This window comes from Patagioenas fasciata, chromosome 16 (genome assembly GCF_037038585.1).
Source record: "Patagioenas fasciata isolate bPatFas1 chromosome 16, bPatFas1.hap1, whole genome shotgun sequence".
NCBI lineage: Eukaryota > Metazoa > Chordata > Aves > Columbiformes > Columbidae > Patagioenas > Patagioenas fasciata.
Genome location: NC_092535.1, coordinates 103,790 through 131,142, shown reverse-complemented (window position 1 = coordinate 131,142; position 27,353 = coordinate 103,790). Strand labels below are relative to the sequence as shown.

General features: G+C 46.3%; 1 protein-coding gene across 1 annotated transcript; it reads left to right on the top strand.

The window, feature by feature from the left end:
- Positions 1–106: 106 nt before the first annotated feature.
- SLC13A3 (solute carrier family 13 member 3) lies at positions 107–26,871 on the top strand. Its single transcript, XM_065849834.2, has 13 exons — positions 107–245; positions 9,693–9,958; positions 10,181–10,344; positions 16,353–16,419; positions 17,139–17,324; positions 18,212–18,337; positions 20,681–20,776; positions 22,582–22,686; positions 23,650–23,747; positions 24,960–25,072; positions 25,432–25,593; positions 25,944–26,081; positions 26,677–26,871. Exons 1-13 carry the CDS (start codon positions 135–137, stop codon positions 26,860–26,862), a joined length of 1,818 nt encoding a protein of 605 aa, XP_065705906.1. The 5' UTR covers positions 107–134; the 3' UTR covers positions 26,863–26,871.
- The last annotated feature ends 482 nt before the right edge of the window (positions 26,872–27,353 follow it).

Genomic DNA, 27,353 nt, shown 5'->3' with positions numbered 1-27,353 from the left:
GGCGGTGTACAGCGGGGCGGGATAGCGGGGCGGTCCAGCCGGGCCCCTCCCAGCGGGCGGGGCGGCCGCGCCGCTCTCCGCTCCCGCGGGATAAAGGGGGTCGCGGCGGCGGGCGCGGCGGTGCCGGGCGCGGGATGGCGGCGCTGGGGGCGCTGGTGAAGAAGCTGTGGAGCGTCCGGCGGTTCGTGGTGCTGCTGGGCGCGCCACTGGCGCTGGTGCCTGTGCTGCTCAGCCTGCCCCCCAAGGTACCCGCACCTGGTGGGGGGACACTGGTGGAGGGCACGGAACGGAGGTGTGAATGGAGCCCAGAGGCCGTGGAGTGTGGGCAGGTGCAGCAGCTGGGGCTGCTGCCCAGGGCTGCAGACTGGGGACACCTGTGTGGGGGACAGTGAGTGGGGGGGCACTGAGCAGGGACACGCATAGAGGGGCTGCAGCCAGGGATGCAAATTGGGATGTGCCAACTAGGGCACGCTAGCTGGGTGACACCAGCTGGGACTGTTGACCAGGAGGCACAAGCTGGGGACACTGACTCAGGGTGTGGACCAAGTGTATAGATCAGTGTCTGGGGACTGACCAGACTGGGGCAGAGCCTCGGTGCCCTGTCCCACTTTGCTCCTCATCTCTTGCCTCACCCCTGGCAGTATTTGGCCCTTATTAGAGTCACCCTGCTACCTGCCAGGGTTTCCCCATGGAGGGAGAGGATCGCTAAAGCCCGTAGTCTGCCACAGCTGCTCACCCTTCTGCAGCCACCTCAGAGTGCAAATGGAGAGGGCATCCTGAGTTATCTTAAATCTCTAGGAGAAAGAAGAGACAGATAGAATGAAATATATTTCTGTTGTTTGTACAGACATTGGGAGGCACAAGGAGTGGTTCAAAATCAGCTCAAACTAAGTAGCACTAACTAGTACTTCTTGCCAATATTGTAGTTTTTGCTGATTGTTGCCTTACTGCAGTTTTTATCAGTAGCCCTCAAAGGAGAGCCATAGAAACTGAGGCAAAGCAGGTCCGTGGCCAGCATCACACAGCAAGCTGTTTGTAGAGCTGGGATGGAAGGCAAATGCCCAGGGCTCTGAGGCTGCCTGGCATCCTTTTGCTATGAGAATGACACCGGGTAGCGGTGTGGGACGCTGCACAGCTGGACGTGACCGTGCAGCAGGGTTTGTGGTGCAGGACTAGAAAGTGCAGGGGAGCCACGAGTGCTACCAGCATTGCTGCAGGTGATTCTTATGGGAAACCTTTGGTGCTCTGTGTTAAAGGGCTTTGTGAGCAAAATATTTATGTTGTTCTGTAGATCTGGAAAACTAGTCTTCTGGTAAGGTTTGGGTTTGGCACATGTGGTAGGCTGTACATTAAGCAATGTGTGGCAGAATTTTGGAGGTTGGAGGGTTTGTGCAGCTCTTGTGCACCAGGAGGTCCAAGCCTCTGGTGGGAGTCCATGGGGGACAGTGAAGTCGCTGGGAAATCTTGTGCCATTGACTTCAGTGTGGGCAGGATTTCACTCTTACATTCTGACTCAGATCCATTTGAGAATGACTTTGTTTACATCAAAAGATAAGTGATGCTCATGCTTAGTGATTATAGAATGATTCAGATACTCTAAGGACATGAAGGTGCCATTTACCATATAGCCTGTATAATGCTTTTCAGGTGAAACCTTTATGTTCAAGATAGCAAATCTCCCAAGTAATAATGATAATAATAAAATAGAATGACAATTGCTTTATTTAATGGCACAATATGTGAAAATTATTTGGATTTAATATCCTTTTTTTTCATTTTGTGTTATTGCTCAAGTTCTTAATAAGAATATACGGAATGTCTGCCTCAAAGAGCAGAAAGCATACTGCACAACAGTCACTTAATTCCTTTGCAGATTCATAATTAGATAATTATGTTTGTACATTCATTTATGGTAGCTAAACAAGTGACTTCAATTATATGTAACAGTATCTGGTTTGGCACTTGTAAAGTCTTTATATGGTTAGAGGGTGAGATGTGCTGTATGCTCAGCACAAGTGTGTGCCTGAACTGCACAGTGGTTAAACGTGAGAATAAATCACAGATGAACCCGGTGCTGCGGGAAGGTCCTCGCTCCAGATGCGCTATGTACTGGTAGGAGTGTACAGTGTTACACAGGCTGTGTAAAGATTTGGGCATTCAGGAAAGGGATTTTTCCATATGTACAGAAGAAAACAAAGTCTCTGCTGGTGTAACGGTGCTGTTCACACCCGCTCCATTCTTGTGGTGTGGTGTGCTCCTGGGTGCAGCCCACAGAGCACCTCATGCATAGTCCCATCTGATCAACGCTGTTTTATTAATGAAAAACTAGTGATGGCAAAGTGGAAGCATTTGTGGCTGAGAGGGTGAAGGCAGGGGGGGAAAGAGAGCCTGGGAGCACTGACTGGCTTGCTCGTGTTAGCGATTTGTTCTTCATCTTCCATGGGCGCTGAACGCATTACAGTTGGTAGCAGGGAGACTGACTGGTAGCTGCACTGGTCACTGTCAAAACCCTGCTCGTGGGGCTGTCAACCAGCGCAACATTGCAAGCAAGCCTATCTGCAGCTTCACCAAGTTCTCAGTTTGGCATGGGGTGAACCTGGAACTGTGAGCTACCATAGAAAATCGTATCCGTTCATGTTCAGGGGTCAGTGATTCATCTACTGTTTCAAAACAAAGTTGTCTGAGTCTCACTTCTTCAGCAAGAAAGGAAATTTGCTGTTGCATCAACAAGGGATTAAGTTCTGACGTCTGGAGCTTGCTTGAACTGCCCTCACAGCCTGAGCCACAGGGGCTGCAGGAGAGGGAGGGAGAAGGTTACGGTTTTAACCATGGTGTAAAAACACCAAGGGGGGAACAGACAAGGGCTCAGCAGCTGAGGGATCTGGTGTCGGTGGAGTTTGGAAGTTATCCTGGTGTGTGATGGAAAACGTGTGCACTCAGCAGCACTGCTCGGGTCAGATGGTTTCTCCTAACATGGGACTCAAGTCCAGCCTCGTGCTCTCCTGTGCAACCAGGTCACAAGAGCTGCCTCGAGTGCTCGGCAAGCTCCATCACAGAAGGAATTCAACTGATTGGGATGCTGCTAGAGCTACTGGGAGACTGTCCCAGGCAGAGCACCCATGGAAAGCAGTCTGGGGCAGGAGAAGCTACTTGGGTGTATTGCTGTCATTGTGGCAACATTGATGCTACCAAGTACTCATACATCTGGAGCATGGGAGAGTTAGATGAGCTGGAGAACCCCATGTTCCTACTGGAATGGTTGGTGTGCTGCCTCGCAGGGTATTCTGGTATAGAAACTGGTAGATGCGCAGCAGCGAGGCTCAGCCCTTGCTGGTCTCAGGATGAGGTTTCCCGCGTGAGAAGGTGTGTTACAGGCACCTCTGCAGTGCTTTCCTGCTCTTGGGGTTGCTAAAGTCTGTCCATGCATTATGTCACCATTTACTTTGACTGCACTGGGATGCTCAGCAGCTTTAATCTCCCAAGGGACTGGAGCCATAAGAAGTCACCTGAGCTTTGGCTTAAAGGGGAGCATTTTGCTTGGGTCTGAAGACCAAGAAATAATGACCTGCAGTTGATATAACAGAGAAGCACAAATAAGATGTGGCTTCTTGGATTGGTGTGTATTTCTGAGTGACAACCCATGGTCTGGGTGCAATGGCTTTTCTAGTGAAAGCTGAATCTTGGTAACAACTCCCTGAGAGAAAATCCTTTGAGAAAAAACAGTCTGGCCTTGCTTCTTGCTGCTCAACCCCAGCATCTGTCCCTGCAAGCTGCTATTAAAGCTCTCGTCAGCTCTCACCCTGTGGTCGTTGTTCTCCAGATCTCTATGTAAGTCCCATCATAGAGGGAGAATGTCAGGACTGGCACTGGCGCTGACATTACACTGATAACCCTTGGTTTTACTTGATGCCCTTTGTAGGTTGCAGTCATGGAGAGAGAGACTTGAATAAGTGGTTTTGTCTGCAGTCCCATTTCTCTTAGAAATGAAATTTCTGCTTTGTGGGTGGGTTTGCTGAGACCTCAGAGTGTGGTCCCCAAACTGGAGCTGAAACGGTGACTTGTGTCTGTCGCATAACACAGCAGAAGGAGATGCTCAGTGTGGAACCAATTCCCAGGAACCAGTTCTCTGCACAAGGGTCTCTGTGTCACCTCCCACTCTGGCTGCTGCTGAAATGGCTGAATATGTGTCCCGTGAGTGGAAAGGCCTGTGACACCCTGCTCGGGGGGCTGTGAATGATTGCAAAGAGCTCAGACAGGGCAGGAGGGGCTGGAGGAACCGTTCTGCTAGAAGGGGCATGGGGGGTACTTTTAATGAGCTGTGCAAAGAGCTTGTTCCAACAGCTGCTAATGAACTCAATGTGTACAGCTTCTTGGCTTGGTAACAGCTGAGGCAGCCAAATCTGCTAAAAGGAGCTCTGAGCAAGCAAATAGGGCCCAGTGCCTTCAGAAAACAGACTTGACTTCTTCAGTGGCCATAGAGCAATTTAAAATTAACTTGGATGTAATGAGTCCTCCCGATTAGAACAAGGAGACTTTAAAAACTTCCAGAAGGAAAATGACATTGCTTGCACCTGAAAGCAAAGAACAACAGTCTCCAAACAAAGGTGTTGTGGGGGAAAGGGGCAATGCCAGCACAGGTGAGCGGGGTGGTGGGCTGGGAGCTTGGCAGGAGAGCAGCAAAGAGGTACCGGTCCGGAGAGCAGCCTGGCAGGTGAAGTGAGTGAGTGTAGCCTGATGATGTATTCAGTGCACAAAGTCCATCTCTACTATGTTTATGCTTGGTGATTTAGAAAGGCCAGTTACATAAAGCTAGAAGCAATGGTCAGTTAAGAGATGAAAGAACTTCAGTGAGGAAAGAGGGGTGATAACTGGAAACAGGGTGACCATATTTTATCATGTGCACTGCGAGCTTCAGTCTGGATAAAGGGCAAGCCTGGTGAAGAGAGGGCTGGCACAGAGATGAAGCTAAAGCAGCAATACTTGGGGAAAAGGGAAGTTGACAAGAGTCAATTGGAAGCTAAGAACCACAGAACACATGGAAAGTGATGTGAAAAAATTGAGGGAGAAATCCCTGGGCAGGGTGTTGAGAGCAGGGTGCGGTGTTTCAAGTGTGTGGCACAAAAGGAATTTGACCCGTGGTATTCTGTTGCCAGATGGACAATGCAGAAAAACCCATATTTAATGAAGCATTTTTGTTCTGTACTCACGAAAGTGCTCATTGTGTAAAGTCAGGTTGATCTGGTATCCCTCCTAGGAAGCAGATTCTAAACCAAAGGGTTTGAGATGTCAATTAGTTGAACAAGGCTACCAAACTGACTACCCTTAGCCAAGAGGGTTAGTGTGATATCTGTGTGTATGGATGCGTGAAGTTTGAGCAAGAGCAGTGAGGATCTACCAGGCTGCTGTTAGCTGAGGTTGTGACTTTCACCAAATTGCCCTTCCAGTCTGGCTCCAGTTTCTCCAAGCCATTTCCAACCTGTGGGAGATGTCTCGGGATGAGTAAAGGACTGGAAAACAGGCCATGTGATGAAAGGCCGTGGGAACTCAATATTTTTTTCAAAGAATAAAAAGGCAAGAAATAACGTGGTTGCTACTTTGAAGGCACATCCATCATGAGCAGAGTTTGGATAAGGGTGGCCCAGGCTAAGACATAAAGGAGGAGCATATAGGAAGACGCAGAGGATTGAAACTGGCAGATTCAGACATCACGACATAATTTTAACAGTGAGATTAATTAATCATAGGAACTGCTTACTGAACTTGTGGGGGGTTCACCATCACAGAAGACGTTTCTTCTAATCAAATGTGTTGGATCTATCTTAACAATAAAACTAAACTCTGATGATGGAATGTGCAATCAAAAGGGGAGCCCTGTTACCTGACACAGGGCATCATATCATCACGCTCTGCTGTTTCTGTTGAAGTTGTAGGAGGTGTTGCTGCCTCCGAGAGAAGGCATGGGCCTCGGGCCACTGACCCAGGGAAGATTTTCTCTAAGATGCTCATTTCATTTTTGTCATTAGTTTCCTACATGGTTTGGGTCAATTTGCCCGCATTCTCTGAGCTTCAGCTGTCCTGTTTGTAAATCAGAGAAAACGATTCTGTTTTTCTGCCAACAACTAAATACTTCAAGAAGTTTCAATAAAAGTGTTTAATAAGCTTTATGTCTTTTTAACATAGCTCCAGAGCAAAATATCTTCCCTGCAGCTCTTTCCTCTTGTGCCTCTGTGTTACTGGCCCTTCTCTAGCCACTCTGCAAATACCCGGAGGGAGCAAAACAACTCAGGTAAACAGGGCTTGGTTTACATCCAGATTACAGAATGTTTGCAGGAGCTGGGTTTAGTAGAAATCAGATTCACACATCCATCCCGTTGGTGAGCAGGCAGTGTGAGTGAGACGGCCAGTAGCACAGTGACAGCTGCAGTGTGAAGACGGTTTGTGAGCAGGATGGTAAAAGCCACCGGTACTTTTTGTACTGAGTAGTTCCAAATATCGCAGGTAGGGTGTTCTTTGGATGACAGTGTGATAAAAGGGCTTGGAAAGCTCCAGTTCCAGCCAAAATATCTTGGTATTGGGACTGAGGTCCTGGAGGAGCCCTGCCAGCTGTCTGGCACTTGTTTGCCTGGCCATAGGGTGGGAAGGTCATGGGGGGGCCTGCCGAGGGAGCACCTGCTAGCACCTCCATTCTGTGGGGCGCCTCATCTGCCCTTCCAGGAGACCTCGTGCCCCCTCTAGCTCCCCGGCCCACGGGAGACTGTCCCGTGCCTTGGCTTCCTCTGCTGTAGCTCAGCAGGTTCCCTGGGGTGGAAAATTCCCGGTGCTGTCAGTGCAGCAAAGACAGGATCTGTGTCTGGAGGGGCAGAGGTTGCTCCCAAGGCTCTTGAGCAACAGAGAGGAGAGCTGCTGCAGTTCAGAGCCACTGATTCCCTGGAAATCATTAAATGGTTATAAAATTAACCCAATCACAAGACCCATTTTGAAGTTCGTATATGCCACCATTTTCCCCCTGAACTTTGATAGACTTTTTTTTGAAAAAAAATAAACACGAAGCTGCAGGGAGGTGAGAGAAGTAGACGGAGTCTGGCGGTGACAGAGCAGAGGGATCGAAGGATGGCGATCGTGTGCGGGTGATGGTGCCGCACACAACAGTGTGGGCAGTTGTGACCATCTCCCTAAAACACCGTTCTTCTGACATTTGTTAGCAGCTGTTGTTTGTATACTAATCAAACTTGCTGGGCACTGGGAGCATTAACTAACTCACATGTGCAAGATGTATTGAAACCAAAAACCTTTCAATTTTCTATAGACTTTAGTTCAATTTCATTAATGGTTTTAAATTTGTTTAATATTCTGTGGCATGCTTGTTCCAAATCTAAGTTATTCTGACATGGTCTTGTTTGTTTTTTTTTTTTTTGTTCAAAGTTTTTCCTATCTTAACTGAAGAACTTGTTTAATATAGGTGCAATTTGTTCTCTCTTGGGGTAGAATAAGTTTGATGAACAATACCACACTTTTCTTTTTGAAGTGATTTGCTGTTGATCCATACAGGTTTCAAAATTTTGGGAAAACCATCCACAGCGTAGTTTTTTGCCGTATTTCAATTTTGCCCCTTGGCTTTTGATCTTGCACTGAAGATTAGTTATTAGAAACATGCTGTGTTTCATTGCAATGCTTTCCAGAATATTTTCCATACACCAGAAAATAAATTTCCCTTGGTTTATAGTTAGCTTTTTAAAATTACACTTCTACTTCATCAAGTTAATTAAAGCCTTCACTGATACACTCTTATATCAAGGTGTTGCTAAATATTTTCAGTTGCTTGACCCCTATATGAGGCAAAGTGGGTTTATTTTGAAGTTCACTTTGCTGCAGCTTTCCTGAGAAAACTAAAGAATATTTTTCCAGTGGGAGAAAAAAATTATTTATGTGGCCTTTAGAGATTAAAAAGAACAGGGCTTAGTGAGAGCAAAGCTATTTCTTTGGTGTATAAAAAGAATCGGAGTAACGAGAAATTATCAGTTGCCATGGAAAAGAAATCACTAATCCATTGTACAAACATTTTAAAACGCAATTCTTCATTTTTGCGAAATTTAGCATGGCCAGGTTTGTTGCTGTGGTCCTGCTGGTTTGGAGGGAGCGAAGCCAGGGGGAGCTCATGGGAACCACCAGGTTCCAGGCTGGCATCCGAATGTGACAGTGTCTTGTGTGTCGCTTCATTGGTAGCTAAAATTGGGACGGCAAATGGTGTGTAAATCCAGATCTTTGGAACTTCACAAGAAGTACTTGCTCTGCTGCAATGGATGTATTAAAAAAAATCAGGGCAAATTACTGTCAATTCTGTGGTATTCACGTTTCCATGTGCACTGAAGCACTGGAGCTTTACTGGAATTGCTTGTGAAATGCAGAGCTTGAATGCTAGAAGCAGATCGGAAATTCTGTCATTTTTGCTAATTTTCAGGCACACACTACATATGTATTAAATGATGAATCTGTATCAGTTTCAATCCACTTGGCTTTATGCATCCAGAAGGATATTGGTAGATTCTACTCTTCGGCTTTCACAATGACCATGGTTGGTTTTTATCTGCTTTGTGGGTACGTTGCTGAGCAAAAGCTTCAGCAAGCCCAGCCCTGGGTGCAGGGGAGAGGGTCCAAGCAGAGGGATAAAGGTGCCTTTGAGTAACAATCCAACCTGTTCAACAAGCTGGAAGAGAGTGGTCAAATAAATAGCTCTGTGGCTTCCAAATGACTCCCAGCTGTTATTTATAGCATTGCAGGCACTCTGCCCCGTGTTCGCTGGCAGTATCCCCATTCGGCCCTGCTGCGATGAGCCCAGCTCAGCACTGGGCTCCACTTGTCCCCTGGGGCTCTCCTGTCCTGGCTCGGAGCTGCTCTCCTGACTTCTTTCCGTCACTCGTTATTTTGGCTGTGGCTGTCATGACAAATGGCTTTGGTTTAGTTTGTGCCTCCTGGGCAGGTGAATGGATTCACGCCGTGGTGCGGGGGCACTGGGTTTCTGCCAGCCTTGACTGGGGTGATGCTGGGCATGGGCGAGCTCCCTGCCCTCAGGAAGCGAGGTGACACCAGGGTGCTTGATTCACTGGTGTCCATAGGGACTGGAGTGGGTTGCCGTGGAGTGATTTCTCACAGATCTCTTGGGAGACTCTGATCCAAGAAAAGCAACCTTCCTCTGTGCCTCCTATTGCAAATGTGAGGACTCAATACATCCATCTTTTAAAGCTGTTTTTTCCATAGTCATGCAAAACACAGTTTGTGGAAGTTGGAGAGCAAGTACAAACTTTAAGTGTAGCAGGGTCAGATACTGGGACACCCAAGGGTGTCGGCAGCAGCGCCTGCTGAGGATTAGGACCCTGGTTCAACATGCTGGGACAGTTCCTGCTCTGCAGAGCTTCCTTGGCTGATGCCTCACTGCACTGCCAGCCTGTAGCACACGGGACGCTTAGGCAGTTGAGGAGGATTTGGATTTTGCTGTGGTCTCAGAGAATTGGTTGAAGTTCTGAACCCCTACACAATGTAAGGGGGAAGATGTTGCACTTGATGGAAGTTATTTGGGAGAAATACTGTATCCTTGAAGGAGTAATAGGTGCACCTTGTTTGTTCAAGTGTCTCCAAGTGAAAAGACATCTCTGTAATGCCACATGTCTTACTTTTCCCCTCTCCTCCTTTTGCAGGAAGGAAGATGTCTCTATGTTATCCTGCTGATGGCCCTGTATTGGTGCACGGAGGCGCTGCCCTTGGCCGTGACGGCTCTGCTGCCTATCGTCCTCTTTCCCTTCCTGGGGATTCTCCCATCTAACAAAGTTTGCCCCCAATATTTTTTAGACACCAATTTCCTCTTCCTCAGTGGTTTAATCATGGCCTCAGCCATTGAGGAGTGGAATTTACACCGCAGGATCGCGCTCCGGGTCCTCATGTTGGTGGGAGTCCAGCCAGCCAGGTGACTGTGGTGGCAGGGGGATCTCCATGGGGGATGTGAAGTGCATGCACTTGCAAAGCAGCTCTGCTGTGGTGGGCTGTGATGCCACTGTCCCTCATACCAGGGGCTGTCCTATTAGCTTTGTTATCCCTGCATGTGAGCTTTTCTTCCTCTAGCTACAATATATCGGAGAACTTGCCAAACTGAAGCAATTCACCTTTTCCTTTTTTCTCTCTCTTCCAGACTAATTTTAGGGATGATGTTGACAACGTCTTTCCTGTCCATGTGGTTAAGTAATACTGCCTCCACTGCTATGATGCTTCCAATTGCAAATGCAATTTTAAAAAGCCTCTTTGGGGAGAAAGACACATCTAAGGATATGAACAGGGAAAATGAAGAAAACCAAGGTAATTGAGACAGAGCAGTAGTACAAGCCAGCTGAGATCTGCCCTGCCACCATCAAATGTGTCCCATTTTATTGACTTCACTGGCACAAGTACCAGGTTTCTTAGTTGCAACTTGATCTCAGTGCTAGTCCTGTTTTAATATATGCATGGTTACCATGGTGGAAGAGTATTGGCATAAAGCTCCCTTTTATCCTGCCCCTTCCTCATGTTGTGCAGGAGGCAAAGCTTTTGAGTTGTCTGGAAAAAGCAAGACATGGTGATGCTCAGCCAACCTGCTCCAGAAACCTGCTCCAGCCAAGTGGGCACAGTAGTGGTGGGGTTCGTACGGATGTCTCACTGCGGGGAAAGCCAGAGCCAGGGCTGTAGATAGTGATCCCTGGGCAGCTAAGTGCTACATAACGGTGTGTTGCTGCAGGGACAGGCAAGGGACCACCCAGGCAGTGAGAGCAGGACACAGGTGAGGACAATGGCCCCTCCATGGCAGCACACAGGGCTGCTGTGTGTTCATGGACAGCTGGGTTCTCCTCTCATTTTCCTGTTTGTTCCCCCATGAAACTGGAGCCTGAGCTGGAATAGAAATGGAGGACAGAAGGGAAGGCTGTCAGGTTAAATACCTCTTCATAAAGTGCTTTGTGATTTCCCAGCTTCATGCTACTGCCGGTGTTGTTCCCAAGCAGGTTGTGGACAGGCTGGACCAGGGGTTCAGGGGTGTGCAGTCAGATAAGCTCTTCCTCCAGCCCTCTCTTCACAAGTCATTTATCAGGAGTTTGGGCTTCTGGCAGACAGTGATGAGAAACAGCAAAACAGAAATGAAGTCATGAAGTCTCCTTTGCAGTTATTACTGATAGCTGAACCAGTAGTCACAGCTTCTCTTTCTTGTACTAATTAGTCATTCTTCTGCTCTTGAGATTTAAAAGCAATGGGATTTTTGGTTCCCACTGGCTCCACTAAGGCAGAAAAATGAGTCCCCATAAGATGACTCAAACATACGCATACTCTAATAAAGATATAATTAAGCGTTCATCACTAATGTCTAGCAATCATGAGATATTTGCACTCCAGGTTGCTTTATCTCCTTTCCTTTATGAATTTTTGACCAGTCACATCTATTAAAATCAACCTCACTGACCTTCTTGCTATAGTTTTGTGTCTGTAGAAGCACTGTGTTTTGTCAGTCTGCTTTGAACCTTCTTGACCCCATCTTCTGAAATTATTTGTCTGTGTAGTTGTGACTAGATATAGTAGAGTTTGGGAACACATAAAATCAAGACCCCTGTTGTCCTAAACATTGGCAAGCACAAAATTAATTACTTATCCTTGGTGCCATCTCAAAGCATATCAAGGATAAGAGGCTCATTAGGGGCAGTCAACATGGCTTCACCAAGAGGAAGTCACGCTTGACCAGCCTCAGACTTTTATGAGGGCATAACCAGGTGGCTAGATGGTGACAAAGCAGTGGTCTATCTTGACTTCAGGAAAGCATTTGACACAGTCTCCCACAGCATCCTCGCTGCTGAGTTGAGGAAGTGTGGACTGGATGAGCGGGCAGTGAGGTGACTGTGAACTGGCTGAAGGGAAGAAGCCAGAGAGTCGTGGTCAATGGGGCAGAGTCCAGCTGAGGCCTGGATCCAGTGCAGTGCCTCGGGGGTCAGTACTGGGGCCAGTATTATTCAATATATTCATCAATGATTTGGACGAGGGAACAGAGTGACTGTCAGCAAGTTTGCTGGTGACACCAAGCTGGGAGGAGTGGCTGGCACTGGAAGCTGTGCTGCCATCAGAGACCTGGACAGGCTGGAGAGCTGGGCAAGGAGAAATTGAATGAAATAGAACAAGGGCAAGTGTAGAGTCTTGAATCTGGGCAGGAACAACCCCAGGTTCCAGTGTAAGTTGGGGAATGACCTATTAGAGAGCAGTGTAGGGGAAAGGGACCTGGGGGTCCAGGAGACAGCAGGGTGACCATGAGCCAGCACTGGCCCTTGTGGCCAGGAAGGCCAATGGTACCTGGGGTGGGTTAGAAGGGGGTGGTCAGTAGGTCAGAGAGGTTCTCCTGCCCCTCTGCTCTGCCCTGGGGAGACCACACCTGGAATATTGTGTCCAGCTGTGGCCCCTCAGTTCCAGAAGGACAGGGAACTGCTGGAGAGAGTCCAGCGCAGCCACCAAGATGCTGAAGGGAGTGGAGCATCTCCCGTGTGAGGAAAGGCTGAGGGAGCTGGGGCTCTGGAGCTGGAGAAGAGGAGACTGAGGGGGGACTCATTCCTGGGGATCAATATGGAAAGGGGCAGTGTCAGGAGGATGGAGCCAGGCTCTTCTGGGTGACAATCAGTGACAGGACAAGGGGCAATGGGTACAGACTGGAGCACAGGAGGTTCCATTTGAATTTGAGAAGGAACTTCTTCCCAGTGAGGGTGGCAGAGCCTGGCCCAGGCTGCCCAGGGAGGTTCTGTAGTCTCCTTCTCTGCAGACATTCAAACCCGCCTGGACACCTTCCTGTGGAACCTCAGCTGGGTGTTCCTGCTCCATGGGGGGATTGCACTGGGTGAGCTTTCCAGGTCCCTTCAACCCCTGACACTCTGGGATTCTGTGATTAATGTCCTTGGCTCACAATCCTTACAGTGGTTAGAGAAACCAGAAAAGACAAAGGGCGAGGCATGCAAATAGAAGAATGAATAAAGTGATGCTTTGCAGATATCATGTGATGACGTGATGATGTATGTTTCTCTTGAGGTAGAGAGTTATGAAAGTAATGAATAGAAGTGAAGGAGTCCTCATCTGTAAAATGTACAACACCAAAATGCAGGTTTTCCCATAGACTTTTAATTTGAACTTGAGTCTCCCAAAGTAGACTCGTCCTTTTCTGTAATCTTTCTGAATGGATGAGGAAAAGCTGAGTTCCTTGAAGGAAGCCCTAAAGCTGAAGTCAGTCACAAGTGACGAATCCAGCGTTACACCCTGGGGTGGAGATGTGAAGGCTTTCTACAGGGCATCCTGGCTGCCAGGTGTCGCTGCAGCCAGGGCTGGTTGCACATCTCCAGTGGGGTTATTTGTTAGTTTTTTCACAGACCTGATGAAACCTGACTGAATGTAAGGAACACGTTTGAGGAAAAAGGTATACTCATTTCGTAGTCCACTTCATTTTATAATCTGAATTGTAATCTGTGTATCAAAAAAGACAGGCAGGTTCATTTGTGGACTGCATGTGGAAGCCAACTTTCACAATGGCATATGGTAAGGTCAGTTTGCAAATTTGCTTGAATATACTTTAATGACATTGTAATAGGGCCAAGCAGGCTAAAAAATATTTAACTGTCTAAAATAGAATTTATTTAAAAATATGTTAAAGAATATGTAGCATGTAAAGACGTTTGATTTTTCTGAAGAACTCTCAACAGGTGTATGAAATCAGCTTTGTGAAGGGCTTTGCTTATACACACATGCCAGGATGAAAGTGCTGTGTCTGATCAGTTGGTCACACTTTCTTGCTGATGAGAGAACCTCAAGGTTGCAATCACTCGTGTCTGTGTTCAACCATGTGGACAGCATGTTATAAGTCAAAAGCTTTCTTTGGCTTCCAGAATTTTCCTTTTGGAGTTGGCTTACAGATTCCCTACAATTCTGTCTGACATCTCCAGCCCTAAACACAAACAGTGTGATAGGTGTGTGGCGAAGGGGAAACTGCTGTGCTAGTGAGCCTGACCATCTCTCCTGTTCTCTGCCCACTAGCACATCGTTGGCAATGTTTCATTTCTCTGAGCAGCTTAAATATCTACATGTAAAAATTACAGGAAAATATTTCCACCCTTTTTTTCCAGTATCTTCTTCAAATTCATGATAAACTGCAGTCAGTGCTTGAGGTGTCTTGTTGGTTCGTGGACCTGGAAGTGATGTCTCCAAAGGGGCAGGTGGGAAATAAGCATTTTTGGGCATTGCTGCCTGGTTTGGCTGCCAGTGGCCCGTGCTGGCACGACATGGCCCCAGCACTGCTGCCTGCACCTCGGTGGGTGAGCATAGTCCTTCTCAGGCCTTTCCAGTTTTTTAGAAACGATTAAAAGGTGATTAAAGCCAAACTTTTCTAGGACAAGCCTTTATACCTCTAAGGTATATGAGTTATTTCTGTGAAATGGCCACTGAATCCTTCTTACATGGCTCTGTGGGAGGTGTGTACAGCCAGGTCTGTGGCCTGTTCTGACTTATGGACCTGTAAGAATTTTCAAATCCTTTTTACAAGTTTCATAGGAAAAGTTTGCTTTGCAGAAACTCTGGCTTTCCTTTGCACAGTTAACTCAAGCAAGCTCTGGAAAGGGCAACTTACAGATGGTCCTGGCAAGATGGGATGGGAGTTTGGGCTAAGCAGGGAAAAAAAATGACAAATGTTAGGAGGTGGAATGAAATACATCTCTGTGCAGAGCCAGCACTGAGGTTGGATGGGACATCAGTGGTAAGAGGCCTTGGGCTAAATGCTTTGGGGGATCAACAGTCAGCCATCAGTTAATGTCTGTCCTTCTAATTACATCCTTCAGCTGTGGCATTGTGGGGATGAAAGCTCAGCATGTGTGCATCCAAGCCAATTAACTCCAATTTGGTAAATTAGCAATGTGTAAAACATGACTTTGCAGAATTCCTTGGTTCACTGAGCTGGAATGAGCTTGGTGTCTCTGGTGTGCATGTGGGCAAGTCCAGAGACTTTGACCGCTGGCCCATCCCCATGAACTGCTTTTGGTCTTCAGTGCATATATGGGTAAAAGAGGATGGTGTTTCAGCCTGAGGAGGGCGGGCAAGAAAAACTCGGGGAATGCTGGGGTGGCAGTGGCAGGAAATGGGGTCTGCATGCAAAACCTGGGGAGGTGCAGGGACCCAAAGACAGACAAAGAGCCCTAGGAAAGGCAGCAGAGCCAGTGGTGATGGGGAAGGGCCACCTGGACTGAAGGTGGATAAAGCTCACAAGTTACTCCAGTTTTGAGGAGGAACGTGGAGAGCTGGTTTTAATGGCACACGTCTACTCCCAACCTCACGAGGTCAAGCCATGAGCCAGACTGCAAATGTCACAAGCCTTAGTGTGAGATCTTGTAAAAAAATGATGATTGTATTGCATTTCTGTCTTTTGATTTTTGGATTTCTCCTATATATGTGTGTGGTAGAGTGGCGTGCTCCTTCCAGTTTACTGCCAAAGAAAACATTGGTTATTCTGATCAAAATGAACCCTTTCCCCAAGTGCTCCTGAGTCCCGCCTGTGTTCCCTGTGGTTGGTGATAAGGACAGTGAGGCAGAGCCCATGTGAGATATGCAGGAGGGTCCCTGGAGATGGCGTGTGCAGTAGAATCCCTGGGGTGGTCCTAAACTTGTGTTGGGGACTGGTTGCACAACCTGCAGGCTCTGTCATTTACAGAGGGGATGCTGGGCTTGTGAACAGTCCATGCTGTTGGGGTGGATTTCAGAGGACCTGGTTTGAAGCCTGTTCCCCAAATGTGTCCCAATCTTGTCTTTAAAGAGTCAATTACAGTTTTATGGTGGCTTTGCACTAGCTGTCTGCAAGGAGTAAAATTCTCATCCCCTGGGAATGAAGCTTGGTAGCAGGGAGTGTTCCTGCTGCAGCTTGGGGAATGTGCCTCACAGATACATCAGACCAAACAATTTTGCTTCCCAAGAATGAGCTTAGGCTAACCCTTGCTTAAAAAGCCCACCCCAAACCTGTTACTTGATAAGGGACACCCTAGAACTCCTGGTCACATTAGAAGACCCCAGAGTTCAACCAGTGGCAGTAGTGAAAGGACTGAGTGCCTCTGGATATTGAAGGAGAAGCTGGGTGCTGCAGTGGGGCCGGAGCGGTGGCAAGGAGAGACGGGCTTGTTCATCCCTGCCGGGTGCTCCTGTCCCTGTGGCCTGAACCCACACTTTCATTGCGCGGCCCCTCGTCTGTAAATGGCAGTTTCCTCTGTTCCTCTGTTTGGTTCAGGGAGAATTTTCTAGATGCGTTGAACTGTTTTAAAGTCCTCATCTTTCTTTTTCAGCATCTTTACAGCAGAATAAACTTTACACTGTACCAACTGAGATGCAGTTTCTGGCAAGTACTGAGGAGTAAGTTAACTATAAAGTTTGTATTAGAGAGTTGAGAGAGAATTATCCCCTGAGCTAGACCAAGCTTTAGGAATTTGAAATTCAATAACTGAAATGTTTTGATTATACCAAACATTCCAATCACTAAGCAGCCTGATGATAGAAACCCTCCTCTGTGTGTCTAGCATCCCTCTGCATGTCCAAATTATTGCAGAGATTTTCCAGCCGCTCTGAAATGGTAGCCAGAGGTGTCTCCTGCTGTGGAATTGTGCCTTGGTTTTTCTCAGGAACATCAAGTGTGTGAAGCTGGTGATGTAGAAGCCACCAGGATTTACACGCCGGTGATGGTCCTGTTTTGATAACAATGATGGGAAAGAAGCATCTTTTCAGGAACAGATGTTTCTCTCCTCTCAGTGCTATATTTTTTTGTGTTCCTTTTAGCGGTCCTGTGGACCTTGTGCTAAGTGTCACAAGCTGCTGAGGGGCTGGGCAAGGCACACGTACCCTCAGCTCCTACAGACGGGTGCTGACGGTGCTCTGTCCTATGCGAGGCTGCCAGTCCCGTGTGGCAGGTCACCAAGCAGGCCCCTCGGCTGCACCGAGCTGCTAAGGTGTCCTTGAGGACAGTGTTAGCTTGGATTTCTAAAAACTGGGAAATTTCCTTCTGTCAAGGCTCTGAAGTGGTTGCACTGTATTTAAACCAGGGCTTTCACTGGATTCTCTTTTGGACTATTTTAAAGCAAAGATCTGACAGAGGAAAAGGAGGTTACCAGTGATACACTCTCAGATTTAAAGAAAGAGGAGGAATACAAAACAAATATATGGAAAGGTTTCCTCATCTCAATCCCGTATGCAGCCAGCATCGGAGGTACAGCAACGCTGACGGGAACTGCACCAAACCTCATCCTCCTGGGACAGCTGAAGAGGTATGAGAGGCCATCCTGGAGAGCCCTGTAAATCCTGGAAAAGAGAGAGACGTGTTCTCCATCCCTGTAGGAAATGCCCTTCTGTGCTTAGGGCTAGTTTGTAAAATTTAGACCCTTCTAGAGCATTTTGTGAAACTTTGTGAGCAGATGAAAGCAGAGATAGCCTTAGCTGTAATAAGCAGGTTTCCAGTGCACCCAGTTAGGCTGTCAGCCAAGCCAGTGCATATGTGCTTCACCTTCCTGATGCTCTTAATCCCATCGAATTTAATGGAACTTGACTGCACACAATCTGGTAACTGTTCTGATGAAACAGGCTGTGTAGTGTTTTGTGAGCAATTACATCTACCACTGAATGGTAGAAAGAAAAATAAGGAGCTCGGTGCTTCTGGCCTGTTTTCATAGTCAGAAAAAATGCCTCCTGTGTGCATAGGAACAGAGATTCGTGCCATCCTAAGCGGCTGTGGGTATTTGTTAACTTTGGCCTCTACAAGTAGAACGTTCCGTTTCTCCTAGGCGTGTACAGCATCCCTAGGAGGATCATGTTCAGGCCCTCCAGCAGTTATTATAGCAGGGTTTGATCCTGGGTGTTCAGGATTATGATCGTATGAAAATACCAGTGCACCTGGTGAGAGGTTTCCAGACCTTCCCTGGTGGGCTTGCACAGCGGGGCTTGGTGAGAGGGGGTGGCCAGGGGAGTTGTCCCAACACAACACTCCCCACAGCTTCTGGTACCTGGGCAACAGCTCGTGCACAGAGGGGAACAGTTTGTAAGTGCACAGTGGCAAGTTTGTGGGATATTTTGCTGCTGATTTCAGATGTTTCTTTGCCCTTAAATTGAAGGATTGTTTTCCCTTCTTGCATTAACTTGATTTTTCTCATTTGCTTAGTTATTTTCCAGAATGTGATGTAGTGAACTTTGGTTCCTGGTTTATGTTTGCATTTCCTTTAATGCTGATTTTTCTTCTCCTGGGATGGCTATGGATCTCCATTCTGTATGGAGGAATTAACCTAAGGTATGTCTATATTCTCTATATGTATACATCATCTGGTTATGCCAGCATTGTAAAATACATGTTCATCACGATTCTCCTATTAAATCTACTGATTCTGCCCAAGATCATCTAATGGATGGTGGGGGGTTTCATCACAAACTTCAGGATGCTCATGCTATAGCAAGTCATCTTTCTTTAAAGCATTCCTGTTGCATAACAGCTTCTTAAAGATCTGTCATAGCCTCATATACTTTATCTAACTGATATATGTTAGTGTACAGAATATGTATTAGATATTCCTTCAGTTAAACATGCATTTTTTTAAGGTTGCCTGACCCGAACCTGTAGCAAATTTCATTGACAGAATAGAAAGCAGGATCCAACTTTGAAGACCAGTTTGAAATCTTGGTTCCCCTGGAATTAGTAAAAATCTCCTAGAACAGAAAAGAGCTAGGATTTGTTCCTGGGGCAGAAACTTGCTTTTGGAACAGCTTGCTTCATAACGGGGCTTAATTTTACAACAACATGTTAATCTGTAACTGAGAGTAATATATTTTTCCGGTAAATCTTTGCTGGATACACGCAGCCCCTAGTGTATGCTATTTAAACAGTTGCGACTTTGCCATTCTGGTTCATTTAGAACCCCTTTTCCCTCTGCACGCTCTCACAAGTCAGAGTAACGAACTCACGGTCCTGCATCCTCCAGGGACCATACAGAATTTCTAGTCTTTACTAAAGCCTTTGTTATTTTGAGTTAAAAATACAAGTAGAGGGGGCAGGGTGTTGGGGAAGAGAACAGGTGTCCAAATATTTACATTGTCTCAGAGGCAGGAAAAAAATCAATGGGAAAGTTTAAATCCAGAAAATGCCAAACACCGATCCTTGAATTGCTCATGGGGCTCTGCGAGAGGATGTGTGCTGCTGTGGGATGCTCTGCTGGGTCGCAGCCACTTAGACCTGTGTTGCTTTGCATTGCTTGCTCAGGGCTTGGGTGTTGTGGAGCCTGAATTAATTCCTGTGTCCTACGGTGATAGTTGGGGCATGACCCTGATGTCCTGCCCATGAAGCCCTGGCTGTGCTGGCCAAAGCCCCTGGTGAAATGCAAAATTGGTCTTGTGCTCAGAGAACGTGATGCTGCTTGTTTTGTTTGGCTCATCTCTGTCAGCACAAAGCCCAGCTTTATTGGGATAGCTGGACCAGAGCAGATACCAGAATTCCCCAGTGGCCAAGTGCCTCGGTAGAGACATTGCAAAGCTGGACAAGTGCAACCGAGTGTCTGCAGGAGTTTGTTGGGCTGCTTTGGCTGCAATGACTTGGGGATAGTGACTGGACTTTCTGTGTGGACAAGTCCCTGGTGTCTGCAGCACAGTCCAGGCAGAGGGACATGGCTGCAATAGCGGGTTGTCTCTGTTTGAATCCAAAAGAAAGTAAAAGGCTTAGGTACTGGCTGGCTGAGCTGAGATGAAGCTGCTGTTTAATAACACCCTGCAAAAACTCAGAAACTGAAGGGCTAGGCATATCTATTTGAGGTTCAGGAACTTCTGAATGATCAACCATTCATCCACATAGAAGGTTCAGCCATGATATCCCTTTGAAGCAGTGACGCATTAAGGAAGCGCAGGCACCCTGGGGCTGGGTGGATGCGCCTGATAGAGGAAGCTGGGGTTTGCTGGTTTAATCAAGGTCACAGTCAGGGTTAGAAACAAGGTTCAGTGGCATGGGATGTGATGGGAGATGGAGTGTGAGATATGAATGTATCATTTGTATGCACATACTACAAACAGTGTGTGCCATGAGCTTAAAGCTAAGAGGCTTAGCCAAGAGCACATTAACATTCCCGGCCAGTTAAAAATTCCTCACATTTTTGTTGATCCTCAGCAGCATCCTGGGATCACTCAGGAAATTGCAAGTAACTTGAGAAGTGAAGAGACGTTAATTTTCCGTGTCCCCCTCTTCCTAGTTCTTCTGCCCAAGTAGGTATCTCCTAGAGATGAGGAAATCCTTCAGTGCTGGGACTTTCTTTTGGCAATCACAGCCCATGTTGGAGGAATTGGTTTAGAATATAAATGAAAGGAAACTTCCTAACCTCTGCAGGTCTCCTTTGTATGAATGTAATGAGAAAGAATATATAAAAGAGGGCCTTGTTGCCTGTGTCTACAGCAGAGATCTTCTTCATCAGTGTTCACGATTTGAAAGTAATGCAAACTGAGCCACCAGAAGTGTGCAGCTCCTTGAACGTTGCAGAACAGACGGACACTGGAGAAATATACAGAGCCATGCGTGTACTGCGTTAGAAAATGCAGCATTTACCGTTGTGTCAGTTATGTTAGAGGTATGTAAATAAATAATTCTGTTTCTTGTCAGGGGCTGGAGAACAAAAAAGTCCAATGTAAGAGTGGATGCAGAAGCCCGAGCCAGAGAAGTGATAAGGGAGGACTATCAGAAACTGGGTCCAACAAAGTGAGTGATAAAGATGGAATTGAAATGAAAAAGAAATCAAGTGGGTTGGAAATGTCCTGTCTTAAGAGTGGAGACCTAGGGGAAACCGATATTTTTTTTTTTTTTTTTAGAAGAAAGTGAAATAGATGTTTCCACCCAGTGTTCGTAACCTGCTGAAGTTTGCTTCTCGCATGCTTCAGCCTCTCCACCTTCACTAACAGGAATAATTGCAAATAGCAGCTTGTGCTCCAACCTTCTCAAGAATGAAGTTCATATTATAGAGTCAATTCATGCTGGGTTGTTTAATTGCTGTTTGTAATTTATTTACTCCAGGGACAAAACCAATCTTGTGTGTGTTATGTACTGACCAACACAGTCTGAATTGTGAAGGTTTGTCCATATCTGTTGTGCAAAGCTGGAAGTATTTGTTAAAAAGGTTGATGAATCATCTGATAGATATGAATCATATGGATTGTGAATATGCTTTAAGAACACTAATTAGCTGCTCAAAGAAAGTATATGGAAAGAAGTCAGATCCATGTCATGGAATACATTATTTTTTCTGAATAACTTCTTCAGCTGTATTAGGTGAAGAAAGAGCAAGACACTTGTAGCTTCTTATTGTAGTTTCTCGAAGGTCTTGTCTTCTGGAAACAGCTTGGTGCAAACTGCAGTAATGGGGATCATATTTTGGAGCAGGAACCAGCAGAAAGAAACATGAGTTTTAGACTTATGAGAAATGCCAAAAAAAGGGGGAACAGGAGAAGCTGCGTGTCTCCAAGAATCAAACCCTAGGTGTGTCCGGCCACTGATATTCTGGGCAATCAGGGCTAGTGAAGGATTTTGAAACTCTAAGTCTTAGCCTTAAATGGTCTGTGTGTCTCCATCTGTAAAATAATATTTTCATACTCACGGCGATGCTGTGAAGATTCAGTGATGTTTGTGTCTTGCTATCAACATTGTAATTATTGCTGTTGAGTGGAAAATGGAGTGGTTCTTCAAAGACAATTGTCTGTGCCTGTGCTGTAAATGAAAGAAATTGGTTTACTTGTTCCATTCAGTACATTATCAAGCAGCCTGCAAAATGTCTCTGAAAGAATCAAAGTCCTGCTTTGAGGTCTAGGAGTGAGAAAGTCCATTAAGCTGCGCTCTACCAATTTGATTAGCAAACCCATAACTTAAAATCAATGCGAGTGGCCTCCTCCCAGTAGCTTAAATGCCCTTCCTTGTGCTCGGGGAGGTTTTAAACAGTGTTTTGAGTTGTTGCCTTGGTTAAATCTTGACTGACTGGAGTCAAGCCTGATACTAAGTGAATGATACTGCCATTTCCCCTGCTGTTTGCCATGTATCTAAGAGATACTGTTTAGGTTTTGACCTTGAAGTTTGTTCCTGCTGTCTCATATGAATTGAATCTCAGCCAATCCTTTTGCATTTCTTGAGCTGGAGTGGAACCATCTCTGGCTGACGGTGCCCTGGGGACATCCCGGAGGGCAGCGGTGAGAGGAGTGACCATGAGAAGCTGCTTGGCCCTTCCTCTGCCATAGCCAGAGGGTCAGCCTTGCGCATGCACGTTGTGACATCTAGTCTGTACATTCCTGATGCCTGTCTTGCCTCTTCTTAATGCCTTCCAATAAGAGATAATTGCTGGCTAGTATCAATATTTGCAAAGAGATTTACAAGCTATTCCAATATTTCACTGTAGTTATTTTAAGAAAACCAGCCTGACTTCTCACCTAATCTGCTGCAGCCTCAGCTCAATACTTGTCCTAGGTTGGATCAACCCCTTTAGCGCAGCAGCATTTTAACTGCATTTCTTTCCATTTTAGGTTTGCAGAACAGGCAATTTTCTTCTTTTTCTGTGTCTTTGCAATCATGCTCTTCTCCAGGGATCCCAAATTCATTCCAGGTTGGGCAAGCTTGTTTGCACCAGGGTAAGATTTTATTTTCATTGCACTGTCATATTTTTCAATAGGATTTCCAAGTCATTGAGGTTCTGGGGTTTCTCATTGTATCGCTTAACACTATTGCTCAGGTTTCCTGGAATAAATTAAGCTGAGCTTTGAGAAGCAGAGCCAGCTTTATTGTTTCTTTCTCTTGGAGGAGGTACATGAAACCCCGTGGGAAGTTGTCACGTGTGTATCTGAGGCCATCCCTAGGGTTTTAATGTTGAGAATGCTGTTTATAGGTACATTTGCAGTGAAATACTGAATTCTTTATGCACTGGAGGTCTGGAGGCTGAAGATGGATGGCAAGAGCTCATCCCTTGTGCTATCCTGTCTGTTTGATGAGTTTGTCTCCCTTGTGGCATCCATACCTTGGGAGGATGAATGGATAGAGCAGTTGGTGTGAGAGAGGGTGGTGTTATTTCTTAACAGAAGAGACCTTCATTTTATTTTTCAATAAAACCTAGCTTAATAAATGATTCTTTAATACAACAAAATAATTACAGGCTTTTTCCTCATCAGTTTATAGTTCCTTACAATCAAAAACATGCTTAAGCTCTTTCCTGTATGGAGCTTGCCTTTCACCTTACAGTCTGATCATTTTGCAAAGAGGTCTGGGCTCTGCATCCCTTCTTCCTTGCAATGAGCTGGGGAAATTTGTCCTCGCAACCCGTCATGGACTGACCACAATTCCACAAGCAAAACAGCCAGAGCATCTGTGTGGTGGGGATTAGATCTTGGTTTTTACATTTCCAGAGCAGTTTTCCAGGGATTTCAAAGCCCATCTTAGAAATGCAGCTCGACAGGGAATTAAAAAGAAAAGAACTGTGAACAATGAACCTTGTTCAAACATGATGGAAACTTGTAATCTTCTTTTGTAAATCCTTGTTCTCATAAACTTTGTTGGTTTACAGGCTTTCTCTTACCAGTGTTTCTGCTGTTTTTGGACAGGTTTATCTCGGATGCGGTTACGGGAATCACCATTGTGATTATTCTGTTCTTCTTCCCTTCGCAAAAACCTTCCTTCAGGTGGTGGTTTGACTTGAAAGGTGAGTAGGGGACCCCTCCGGGCAGGGACTCTGCCCTCACCCGTGCTCTGGCAGGGCAGGCACCAAGCCAGAGCCAGGACTGCCGCACCTCGGACCTGCACGAGCGCACAGCAACTGCGCTGGCTGGCTGAGGCACCGTGGTCTGGAGGTGCAGTTGCACTGAGGGCCTTTTTCTGGAGTGCCAGGAGAGGGTCAGCAGTCACTGCCCTGCTGCTGGTTGCAGGAATGACTCAGATGCTCACATAGCTGTCAGAGATAATGCTGTGGTGGGTTGAAGAAAGCTTACATCAGTGTTGCTTTACTGATTGTGAAGCAGAGGTTTGGTTGCTGACTCCCAGACAGCTCCTGTCCCTCAGGTGGGAGCATGAACCTCCCAGAGGGCAGAGCTGGGCGAGTTGTCCATATTCAGAAATAATGGCCCTTCCTCAGTCCCTAGAATGATTTAGAATTTAAACTCCTAAAGCCCAAACTCACCAGCAGGTTCTGGTACCAGGAGTCTTCTTTTGTGGTCTTGAGTTTCTCTTTTCTAGTAGCGATGAGATACAAATTGTAATTCATAAGCCACTTGGTGTTAATGTGGAGATGCAGCTGATGAAGGCCCTTCATGGATGGTGCAGCACTGCCCATGCACACTTGTTGTGTTGTTCATATGCAGGAAGATGTTCAATCAGGGCTCCTCTGGGCAAAAGATGTGTGCCCTTCTTCAACAGAAAATTGCAGTCCCGTTAGTGCATCCTTCCATATGACAGGGCTCACTTCATCACATATTAAGAGATGGCCTTCAGGGGAGATGAGATCTTTGCTATAAAACTTGCTGGCTATTGAACAGCAAGTGAAGAATTTAATAATATCTTCATAATTCAAATGTTAGAAAATGTCCTCCTTCCACAGACTACCATCTGTTGAAGATAATGTTTATGTCTGTCACAGAGAAAAAGTTAACCTGATATTAAATGTTCCCTCAAGAAAGCATCAAAGAAATCTTGAAGTTCTAGAATTTATTTTATTTAATTTTTTTTTAAGATTTGATATTAACTTAAGTGGTCTTTTGATTGTCTGCCTTAAGAGCTTCCATATGTATATTTTATCAGCAACTCATGGTTAGTAAGCTCCAGCCCTGGTGTCAGGTCCATGAGCTCATTGTATCAGATGATGACTGACATGGTTCTCTTTGGATGGGTGTTAGACGGGAGGGTTTTTTTCTTCATTTAGCACCAAACGCTGAGATGCAGCCCTTGCTGACTTGGAGGAAGGCCCAAGAGACGGTGCCCTGGAACATCATCTTGCTCCTCGGAGGAGGCTTTGCCATGGCCAAGGGCTGTGAGGTGAGACCTGCTGCAGACACCACGTTGCAGTCATCCTGTCTGATGGCGTTGAATCTTATCAGGGTGTCACTTGGGTTCTTGTTTGGCTCTGGGAGATTTGCATCTGCAGGGTCCCAGCTCTTGAAGGATGTGTTTTGCAGCTCCAAGTCATGATGATATGGAGCAGATAACTAAGGAGGTTAAGACATCTTGCAGCTCCTTTCAAAGTGCTTGTTGTTACACACCCTGAGGACACTTCCCACAGGTGCCTGTGTGGGTCAGTGAAGGTCGTGTGTAATTTGCAGTTCTAGGAGGGATCCATTTATGTTCAGGGAGGTGAGAGCTTTGCTCTCCAGCTTGTTTGTTTTCCCTTTCTGCAGGAGTCTGGTCTGTCTGTCTGGATAGGAGGCCGTCTGCATCCCTTGGAGGGTGTACCACCGCCTGTGGCCGTCATCCTCGTCACGATTGTCATCGCCTTGTTCACGGAGTTTGCCAGCAACACAGCCACTATCATCATCTTTCTGCCTGTCTTGGCAGAGCTGGTAAGGGAGTCCCCTGGCAAGACCCAGCTGTTCCTCTGCTCTCTCCTTGCCCTACTCTTTGGATGGGCAGGTTTTTGTTGTGTCTGTGCTGGGACAAGTGCCGTATGGTTCTCCCGTTCCTGGGCTTCAGGCGTTTTGAAATCCTTGAGAGCAACAAAGCAAGTACCTGCAGCATAATGTGAACACAGAAGGATAACAATCCTCCAGATGTTGTTGGAGAGATATGTGATTATTTATTGCAGTGTGGGATAGGGCTTTGCATAGTGTAGGAGCTGTTTGCATTCCTTTATATATCTGCCTATGACTCCAAATCTGCAAGGTACATTTTCTGTTCCCTTCTGTTTTTCAAGGCCATTCGTCTGAAAGTGAATCCCCTCTATTTAATGATACCAGGAACTATAGGATGCTCCTACGCATTCATGCTGCCAGTCTCAACACCTCCTAACTCAATTGCATTTTCTTCTGGACACTTGATGGTCAAGGATATGGTAAGTTCTTTTAGATACAGAAAATGCTGAAAACAATCAGCCTGAGTGTTTAAAATAGTAATTTTCAGAAGTGTTACCAGTTCAACTTGTGCTAAAGGGAAAAGGCTGAAGTCTAATGCCGTTCTCGGCAGTATTTGAAGGCACAGGTATGCAGAAAGAGCCTGTATAAAGTCTGGCCCTTTGAAATTTGGAGCCACTGTGGCTTCAAATGGTGACAAAGCTGGTCGTGAATATGCTCAGCATCTCCCAGACCCTGCTCCTGTTCCTGCCAGTGTCAGCAGCTCAACTCTTATAGGTTTCTAGATGCAGGAAAAGTTCCCCAGCACAGAGAAATCTTACGAGTAAAAATAGGCTCAGTCCCAGTTCCTGCTCACATTCCTGAGGCTAAACAGATGTTAATGTTTTTGATGGATCAAAGCTTGGTAAGCATCTGCAGAATGGCCTTTGGCTTAAGAAAGCCCACTTAAAATGTTGCTAAAATTAGCGGCAATTAAGCCTTCAGTTTTTAAAATGTTTATATTCAAATACCTTAATGCTTCATGGGCTGTAGATGTCCAGTCTAAACTCAACAGTTGTCTTTGTGTTTCTTTTGTAGGCAAGAACTGGGTTGCTCATGAATCTTATGGGAGTTCTGCTTCTTAGTTTGGCTATGAACACATGGGCCAAGAGCATCTTCCAGCTGGGGACCTTCCCTGTATGGGCCAATATCCATGCACAAAATGACACCTCACTCTCAACAGCTGTAGAAAATGTCACTCTAAGTGCGCTAAATAAAATATGAACAAAGCCATCCCTGGGGAAGGACTCGCTCACTTAGGATTTGGGCGCTGGAATCGTCAGTGTATGCGCAGGAGGAAAGCCGTGTGGCTGCTCACACTGTATGGGACCCCTGGTTTCATTTTATTTTTAGAAATACTGGTCAGTGTCACGACATCTGTTTGCTATTTTCTCTGAAGATCTTTCTCCACCTTCCACAGGTACCAATCAGACTCTCCCGGAGTCAGTCTGCTGTAGGTGGTTATTAGCTGGACAGCCCTGTAAGTGTCAAGCACCTTTGGGTAGGTGCCTCTGCCCCCATGAGAGCGAGTGAGCTTTGCTGCTCTAGCTTCTGATTCCCTGCCTCATTTTGGAGGGTGGAGACAACTGGATTCGTGATGTGCAACCCAGTGTGAGTGGGTGTATCAGAACCTGGCCGGGGCAGCGCTTCTAACAGGATGTGGAGGTTCGGCTCTCCTCACCATCTCATGAGTAATTTTCTCATGAAGGGATGAT

Bases quoted from the DNA above. Each gene is read 5' to 3' on its own strand.
- SLC13A3 (XM_065849834.2), top strand. From the start codon at position 135: ATGGCGGCGCTGGGGGCGCTGGTGAAGAAGCTGTGGAGCGTCCGGCGG. The intron at 10,345-16,352 runs GTAATTGAGACA...TTTCTTTTTCAG, and splicing joins GGAAAATGAAGAAAACCAAG to CATCTTTACAGCAGAATAAA. The intron at 16,420-17,138 runs GTAAGTTAACTA...ACTATTTTAAAG, and splicing joins TTTCTGGCAAGTACTGAGGA to CAAAGATCTGACAGAGGAAA.